This window comes from Neofelis nebulosa, chromosome 17, assembly GCF_028018385.1.
Source record: "Neofelis nebulosa isolate mNeoNeb1 chromosome 17, mNeoNeb1.pri, whole genome shotgun sequence".
Classification (NCBI taxonomy): Eukaryota; Metazoa; Chordata; class Mammalia; order Carnivora; family Felidae; genus Neofelis; species Neofelis nebulosa.
This window is the reverse complement of record NC_080798.1, coordinates 31,358,856-31,368,534: the sequence shown is the minus strand read 5'-3', so window position 1 is coordinate 31,368,534 and position 9,679 is coordinate 31,358,856. Positions and strand designations below refer to the sequence as shown.

Here is a 9,679-nt window from a genome sequence, read left to right as displayed (position 1 = left end):
CCCTCCTGTCAGAGTGACCACCTCATCCAGAGATTTTATCATGTGTTTCGTCATTGTTGTTGTTAGTAATTTAATCTGTTAATTTATTATACTCTTTATCTTATTATAGTCTCTATTTTTTTCAAATTTTTTATTATTCATTTTTGAGAGAGACGGAACACAGTGGGAGAGGGGCAGAGAGAGGGAGACACAGAATCTAAAGCAGGCTCCAGGCTCTGAGCCATCAGCACAGAGCCTGACGCGGGCTCAAACCCATGAACCATGAGACCATGACCCGAGCCGAAGTTGGACACTTAAATGATTGAGCTATCCAGGCGCGCCTCTATTTTTTCTTGATTGTTTCACTAGTTTGTGTCTCAGAATTTGTCATTTCATCCAGGTTTATCTAATTTATTGGAATACAATTATTCATAATGTTCCCTTATGATCCTTTTTATTTCTGGAAGGATGGTAGGAATGTCCGCTTTCATTTTTGAATCTAGTCATTTGATGCTTCTCTTTTTTTACTGGCCAGTCTAGCTGAAGGTTTGTCAATTTTGTGGGTCTTTTAAAAGAACTACCTTTTGGATGTGATATCTTTTTTCTTTTCTTCTTCTTCTTCTTCTTTTTTTTTTTTTTAAAGTAGACTGTATGCCCAGTGTGGAGTCCAGTGCGAGGCTTGAACTCATGACCTGAACTGAGATCAAGAGTCCAAAGATCAAGGGACCTGGGTGGCTAAGTTAGTTGAGCATCTGTCTCTTGATTTTGGCTCAGTTCATGATCCCAGGATCATGGGATCCAGCCCTGTGGCAGGCTCTGCGCTGAGCATGTGCCTTGCTTGGGATTCTCTCACCCCTCTGCCACTCTCCCCTTCTAAATGTCACTCACCTGACTGAGGCACCCAAGTGCACTGAGATTTTTTTCTTAATGTAGACATTTACACTTACAGATTTCCTTTTATGCATCATTTGGGCTGCATCTCATATGTTGTGTATTTGTTTTCACGTATCTCAAAATATTTTCTAACTTCCTTTGAGATTGAGATTTCTAGGACTCATTGGTTATTTAGGAGTGTGTTAACTTGTACATAGTTGTGAATATCCACACTTTCTGACTTCAAACTTCATTCTATTGTGGCTACTTTGTATAATTACCTATTTCCAAAATTTGACTTGTTCCATGGTCTATCTTGGAGAATGGTCTTACGTGCCTTAGAAGAATTTTTTTTTCCTATTATTTGGTGATGTGTTCAACAAATGCTTCTTAGGTCTAGCTATTTTACTGTGTTGTTCAAATCTTGTTTTCTTGTTGACTGTTTGCCTATTTGTTCTATTGTTATTCAAAGTGGGAAGTTGAAGTCTTCAACTATTATCTAGGAGTTATTTTTCCTTTCAATTTTGTTACTTTTTTGCTGCATGTATTTTATGGCTCTGCTAAGTGCCTATAAAAGTGTTATATTTTCCTGATAGAATGACCCTTAAATCATTATAAAATATTCTCATTCATTTCTAGCAACATTTGTTTTATTTTTATTTTTTTTATTTTTTTTATTTTTTTAAATTTTTTTTTTTTTCAACATTTATTTATTTTTGGGACAGAGAGAGACAGAGCATGAACGGGGAGGGACAGAGAGAGAGGGAGACACAGAATCGGAAACAGGCTCCAGGCTCTGAGCCGTCAGCCCAGAGCCTGACGCGGGGCTCGAACTCACGGACCGTGAGATCGTGACCTGGCTGAAGTCGGACGCTTAACCGACTGCGCCACCCAGGCGCCCCATAGCAACATTTGTTTTAAAGTTTATCTTTTATGAGTACAGCCACTCCAGTTTTCTTATATTTACTGTTTACATGATATATTATAGATATATCATGCATATTTATGATACAATCTAAGTAATTCATATATATCTAAATAATTCACATTAACATGATTTAGATTACGATCAATGCAGGCATGTCACATCAGCGGAGACACTATATACTAAATAATGCTGGGACAATGCATAATAATTAAGGCACTAAATATTAAAAAAAGCAAACATGTACAGAATTTGGGTGTGAAAAGATTTTTCTGTGGAAAAATATCAGAAACTTAAAACGTGAAAAAATGGAGTATCTACATGACCACATAAACATGTGAAACTTTCACATTTCACATTAAAAAAAAACAACAAAATTCACAGGCAAATTGAGAAAAATATTTACCACTTGTATAACAGGTATTGCAGAGAGAACAAGGACAGTTAATGCACAAAATACAAATGGCCTTATGAAGAGATATGAAAGACTTTATATTACTAATAATCAAAGAAATATGAACTAAATGTCTATCAAATTGGCAAAGATTAAAAAATATTCTAATGCCCAGGGTTAGCTAAAGAGACATGGGGGAAGGAAGTAGTTTCATGGTCTGTTGTTGGGGTAGAAAATGATACAGTCTGCCTGGTCTTAAAACTCAAACGTAACTATTTCATGCCTAGATATTTATTCTAATGAAAAAAATCTAAGTATTTGAAAAGACTTAACTACAAACGTACCATTGTTTAAGTAGTCCCAAACTGAAAAACATCTCAATGCTCAATAATTGGGCATTAAATAAGTTACGTTCCATCTATATAGTGGAATGAGAAAGTCCTTAAAAATGCTGTGGAAGATTCTTTAATGACATGGAAAAATTATCATGATATAATAAACAAAAAAAAGTTACACAATGGTATGTACAGTATAACTCCATTCTTATTAAAATAATATATATGTATATGCAAAGAAAAATGACCCAAAGCTTAACAGTTTTATCTCTGAGCATTTAACATTATGGGGGTCTTGGTTTACTTTGTGCTTCCCCAACTCCTCCTCCCCGAGCCCCCACCCCCCAAATTCTCTAGAATATGTACGTCTTATTTTTTTTTTTTTTAGTAAGAAAAGGGAAGAATAATTTAAAAATTCATCAAGATGTTATTTTTGCCTATTAATTTGGCAAAGATTACTTCAAAAGACAATACACAGTATTGGTAAGATTTTGGGGTGAGCACGCACAAAATACATGCTGCTGTGGTAGTATAAGTTGCTACTAATGGCATCATTGTAAACTTGGCAACACAAATCAAAATCCTCAAGAACAGAGGAAGTATTTTCACTTCTAGGGATTAAGGAAGTCACAGGGGTGGATGCCAAAGATGCATTTATAAACTTGAATGTCCACTTGTACGTACATGGTTAAATAAATTCCATCTGTATGAGACAATACTAGGTGTTAAACATCACAACACAGGGTACTTATTGACATAGGTCAGTATATTAAGGGCAGAACAGTAAATATAATACTGATTTAATATGAAAGTGTGTAAGTTTCCTAGGGCTACCATAACAAATTACCACAAACGGGGTGGCTTAAAACAACAGAAATTTATTCTCCCACAATTCAGGCCCGAAGTCCAAAATCAAGGTGTTGGCCGCGTCGCTTCCTTCTGGAGGCTCTGAAGCAAAATCTGTTCCATGCCGCTCTCCCAGCTTCCGGTGGTGGCTGACATTCCTTGGTGTTCCTTGGCTGGTAGTAGTGTCACTCGTCCCTGCTTGTTGTCTTATAGCCTTCTTCCCTTTGTCTCTGTGTCCTCTCCTCTTCTTGTAAGGAACCAGTCATTGGATTTAGGGCCCACCCTAATCTAGTATAACTGCATCTTAACTAATTACATCTGCCAGGACCCTATTTCCAAATAAGGTCACATTCTGGAGGTTTGGGCTTGACATAAATTTTTGTTGGACACGATTCAACCCACTACATGTATGTAACATACATATTAAGCACGTTGGGTATCTGTATGAACAGCATTTATCTTGGGGTGGGTTTATGACAATTTAAATATATTTCTTTGTGCTTTCCTGCATTTTAAAATAAATAGCTTATGTACTGGAGTTGTATTTACGTAGAGACTAAGTTCTAAATTTGTTAAGGTGAACATTACTTGTAGTCAACAATCACTCTCCCTCCTATAGCTCACAAAATACAGAACATACCGTTTTGTACATAGTGTATTGTCTCCCCAAAACATCTAACATAGCCAATTCTTCCTCTAGCACTGTGTAGATTACTGTTCCTCTGATGAGCACTAGAGGAAGCAGTTGGCTTGGGTTTGTTTACATGCTACATTGTACAGAAAAGAAAAAGAAGGGTTTTCTAAGCATGAAAGTATAGTTGAATGGCTTCCAAGTTAAATGAGTGTATGATGAGACTCTACTGTTCTACTTTTCTAATTAGAGGAAAACTAAATTTCTTTCATGTCTATAAAAACACCAAAACAATCATGATGAATTAGGAAAGACTCTTCAGAACAAGGGAAAAAAAAAAAAAATTACTGATTTCCAAAACGTACTCCGTGAAGAGGTTAGGTATAGCTCTGAGTCTTTCTGGACTTTTTTTTTAAAGGTCATGGGAAGAAAACTTAAGGAAATAATGATATTGTGGATATAATTATAGCCAACTTCTCCTTTTAAAAATTCTTCCAAAGTATCCTTTTCTTTTAAAGATTTAGGACTATGGTTTCTTTTATAACTGGATTAAGATCAATTATATACAAAAGTCAATTTAAAAAAAAAAGGAGTATTGTCATGTACAGAGGCTGACATCATGGGTAGTCAAAGAATATGTTTAATAAAAAATAATTAAACTTCCATTTGCTCTATAGAACATCATAGAAAGTAATTTAATAAATTACAAATGACTTTTTAAGACGTTTGCTCAACTACAGAAAGCAAATTCAGACTACACAAAACACAACTGGTAAATATTGCAAATGTCCAAAAGAAAAATTAGACTAAGACTTGAATCATGAAACCTGAAACAAGAGCTATAAATACAAGGCAATAACAGCTATAATTCTTTTAGTAACTACCAACACATACTTGGATATCCTTTCAACTGCAACTTTAGTATTATGGAATTCTACTGATTTTTTTTTTTTTTCCTTATAACCCTTAACTTTACACAACCATATTTATGCATTTTTTTTTTAAGCTGATAGCTGGACGACTTTTCCCCAATCAATACTAAGTAGAAGTGTCTTGAAACCCAAGAGAACATTTAAAGTTAGTATTAATGCTTTGAAAACTGCAAATTGCCTTATTACATAGAAAGAGAATCACTAAGATGTTAACCAAATTCAATTGACCGTAATTAGGAAAATACTTTATCTCATAAATTTGATATAAATTAGATTTTTAGTGATAAGATCTAGGGCTTTTTTTTTTTCCTTTTATTTTTTAATTGGGGAAAGAAAGGAATAAAGATCATGTGGGTAGAACTAGAGGGAGAGAGGGGGAAATGTGGATGCTGTTGAAATACTTTCACCGGCAAACCAGGTTAACTGTGTTTGAGAAACTTTGGCTATCTCATAGGTGTATTCTAGTTAAACAAAAGTGCAATACTGCAAAGGGAACATACTAAATATGTAATATATCATTTTCATGATGAAGAATTACTACCCACTTCTCCTGGATGGGCATTAGAGTGACTATTGCTAAGACATTGCATAAAGGACTATCAATTCAAAGCACTATTTTGGGGAAAATACAAAAATCAATACAATCCCAATGGAAGTTATATGATTTTGTAAATACATGTAACACTGTCTCTCTAATAAGGGGTTAGTTATTTTACACACAGAAACATAATTTACTGGTAAAGATCTTGGAAAATCCAATATAATTGCTGGGTTCATGACAAAACAACAGAGTTTTATCAAAACACACTGAAAGTTATTTTTTTCCTCTGGGAGAGAAGTGGGGTACTTTTTCCCCCTAAATTTATCCCCTCGCGAACTTTATCACTGACTTATTCAAGTACCAGAAAATGCTAACATCTTTCTCTCCTTAGGATGTAAATGATATTTTACTCCAATTCAGTTCTAATTGTTTTAAATGTATATGAAAGTGAAACCGGACCTCTTCCATCTTGTCGGAATAGCAGCTTTAGCAGGAGAAACTGTATCACAAATCAAATATCAGACAGATTTTGCATGATAAAGGGTTCTAAGAAATTGATTAGAAGCCTTGGGCTTCGTTTTTGTGGTTTACAGGTATCACTTGTATATATTTTTTGAGATTATTCAAAGTGCATATTCAAAATGGGCCAACTCAGTATATTTAATATAAACTGATAACCCAACACTGATTCTGGGCAACATTTCATCTGCTTCTACCTAGAAACTCAAAATGAATTCAGAGTGTTCTGCATATTACTTTACCGCTATCCTCTGTTAATTCTGGAATATTTCCATGACATAAAACACAAATAGAAATCTACACAAATAAAGCAAACAAACAATTTCTTTTACATGAAGTATGCTGTGTTGAAAGTTCTTTTCAGTGGCATTTCATGAGTTTGCCTTTTCTGAACCCTGGAAACAGACATTACTCATCTGAGACATAATTATTTCTAAGAGGAGGCCAAACTTGGAAAAAGTGAAACTAAGTATGTCTAGAGGGTGCCAAAGTCACGTGACACAGGATTATTTTATGACTTGATTTTACCGACAGCAGAGTTAAGCTCGGCAAAAAGCAAGTCACAGTTCTTGCCAGATTAACATGATATATAGGATGTGTTTAAAAAACCCCTGAAAACAAGTATAGAATTAGAAACGAATGTAAACTTCCTAAACTAACTCAGCTGAGGTAACAGGTAGCCAGTTAAATTGGCTGATTGGGAAACTTATTTCTTCTTGAAAACACACTTGTACCTGAATTGGAAGCATCAGCAGTGCGTCACAACACTAGAGCATTTTCATGTAATTAAAGCAATGGATGGCGATGTAGATTCTACAGCTTTCATGACATTCATTAGCTGCCCGAATTATTGCTGAGTTTTGATCTGTAAATTATAGGTGTCAAGGAGGCTGTAAAACTATATTCAAATTAAATCAGTAATATGCATAAAGTATTCTGTGTTCACTGCAAATATATTAAATATACAACTCTTATTGAGCATCATTTTCATAAAATTAACCCCCAACAAAATTATAATGCCTTTTGTTGCAATTTTACACCTTTATGTATTTGATAGTACATACGAGTTCAGAAACTTAGGAATTTTAAGAAATATTACATGCAAAACGTCTCTGAAAGCAGTTTGCACTTCTGAACAAAGAACTGAAATGTTCGGTCAGTAAGTTATTGATGCACTCAACACTGGGGTATTTACAATTAATAATTAAAGAAAAAAATCCAAAATCAGTTCATAATTTAAGTGCAGTCTGGGAATCAGTCTTCATTACTAGAATCTGAATCCTCGGATGATGACGATGTACTATCAGATCCAGATGAAGCATCGGCTTTCTCTGAACCCTCATCTGTGCTGTTTTCGTTGAGAGGACTGGGTTCAGTTCCTCCTTTGTCTTCCTGATCTCTAACTCTGGAATCCTCCTCCTTGACTTCTATGGACTTAGATGAGCCTAAGTCACTGTTTTTGTTTTTCTGTACATCAAAAGTATTGGACTGGGACAAAGTTGGAATATGAAGATTAAGGCCTGGAGTGAGAAGCATCCCTGGATAAAGTATATTGGAGAGTAGGAGTGGGTTAAGAGCTAACGGGTTGGCAGCTGCAGCTGTATTTAATGCAGCAGTAGACGATGTCGAAGGAGAACTTGACACAGAGTTTTCTCCCCCATTCTCTGAATTTTGACTCTCTGTCCTTTCTTTTTTTCCTTCTAGCTCCTTAGGGTCATTTCCCTTTTTTTCCTCTGTTCCAGATTCGGTAGGCTTTGTCAGGAGCCCTCCCATGCCCAGCAGATTTGGTAATCCAGTCATTCCTGACAGCAGCATGGGGAACATGGCAGCCACGTTTTTAGCTTCTCCTCCGGAAGAAAGGCCGGCAGGCATTCCCATCAGCCCTGCAGTGACTTGCAGTGACTGCAAGTTTTGTAGGTTTTGCTGTAAGGCCTGGAGAGTTGTGAGATCCACACCTGGAAGTAATCCATTGGCCGACAAAGGATTGCCTGAAACACCGCCGGCAGTTGTAGCTGTGGCCGCTGCCGTGGCCTTCGCAATTCCACTTTTGGGCCGCCGCCCCCGCCTGCTGACCTCCTCTCTCACAACGGGACCAGTGAGAATACGCTCATACATACTTTCTGGAAGGAACCCCTAAAAAAAAAAAAAAAAAAAAATCAGCAACAACAGCTGTATTAAAATAAAATCAATAGCTATCAAATGAAATCCGTAATTACTCAGAAACTTAGTCTGTGCTGATAGAACATAATCAATTATGAAAGACATAGCCTAATTTCACATTATAAGTGGTGGCCTGAAATAGTTCTTCCACTTATCATTTTTTTCACAGGGCAAGAGAGCAGAAGGAGGCCTCTAGCTTTCTTCCACACTGTGAGGCACACATTTGTGCAACAGTTCTGGAAAAAAGAAGGTCCAAAGACATTTTTTCATGAGGGTTGCTTCCACACCTTTACATGTCTCACATGACCAATGACTCTAAGAGACTAATAAAGAAGTGCCTCTCCTGCAGTCTAGAAGAACGATAAGGAAAAGGACAGAGAAAGTAAGTAAAAGGTTAAATGAGAGGCTTCATGCAAATCTTCTGTCACTTTGGGAATAGGGAGGGAGAGCCACAGCCATGCTGAAAAAGATACTCAAGTGATTCTCCCATGACTCTGGGCTTAGAAACTCTTAGAAGTCATAGGAGTTTAGAATCTCTAGACCAGCATTGTCCAAGAGAAATACAAGCCACATAATGTAATTTTAAATTTTCTAGTAACTGCATGCATTAAAAATGGTAAAACAGAAATAGGTGATGTTAGGGGCTCAGTGGGCTCAGTTGGTTAAGCATCCAACTCTTCATATTGACTCAGGTCATGACCTCATGGTTCGTGAGATCGAGCCCCGCATCAGGCTCTGTGCTGACCATGCGGAGCCTGCTTGGGACTTTCTCTGTCTCTCTCTCTCTCTCTCTGCCCCTCCCTTGCTTACTTCTCTCTCTCCCTCTCAAAATAAAGAAAAAATATTAGAAACATGTGACATTAATTTTAGTAATATAGTCTGTTTATAAAATTTAACCAGTATATTATCATCTCAATATGTAATATATGAAAATAAAGATATTTTATATTTTCTATTTCTTCCAAACTCAGTCTTAAAGACCCAAACCAGGGTAGGGGAATGGGCAAAATGGGTGAAGGTGAGTGAGAGACACAGGCTCCAATTATGGAATGAATAAGTCATGGGAATAAAAGGCACAGTATAAGGAATATAGCCCAGTGATGTTGTGATAGCATCGGCAGCTACACTGTGGCGAGCACAGCATAATGTATAAACATGTCAGCTCACTAAGCTGTAAGCCTGAAATTAATGTAACATTGTGTGTCAACTATACTAAAACAAAATTCCAGCCCAGTGTTTTACACTTGTTACACACACTCTGTTTTAGGCTGGCCACATTCCAAGCGCTCAATCACCACACGTGCTTGGTGACGACCGTTTGTGACAGTGCAGCTCCCGACAGCAGCTTCAAAGACACTCATGGTACTATTTTTAAATGGTGTTCTGAACTGATCAACTTACTTGTTTTCTTTACAAAAGCATTAGGGTTCACTGCAGAAAATAAGACAGCAAAAAAATACAAAGAAAAAAAATCATCCATAATTTCACCATTCAGAGAGAACCATGGCTAACGTTTCAGGATGTGTGTTTCCATTTTTCCCTTG

General features: G+C 36.6%; 1 protein-coding gene across 12 annotated transcripts in view; it reads right to left on the bottom strand.

The window, feature by feature from the left end:
• Nucleotides 1–4,605: 4,605 nt before the first annotated feature.
• CHD9 (chromodomain helicase DNA binding protein 9) overlaps nucleotides 4,606–9,679 on the bottom strand; it is a 237,295-nt gene continuing 232,221 nt past the window's right edge. For all 12 annotated transcript variants that reach the window (XM_058707433.1, XM_058707437.1, XM_058707432.1 and 9 more), the window contains one exon: nucleotides 4,606–8,108. In XM_058707433.1, the coding sequence (XP_058563416.1) occupies nucleotides 7,230–8,108 (879 nt within the window). In that variant the 3' untranslated portion in view covers nucleotides 4,606–7,229. The remainder of the gene's footprint in view (nucleotides 8,109–9,679) is intronic.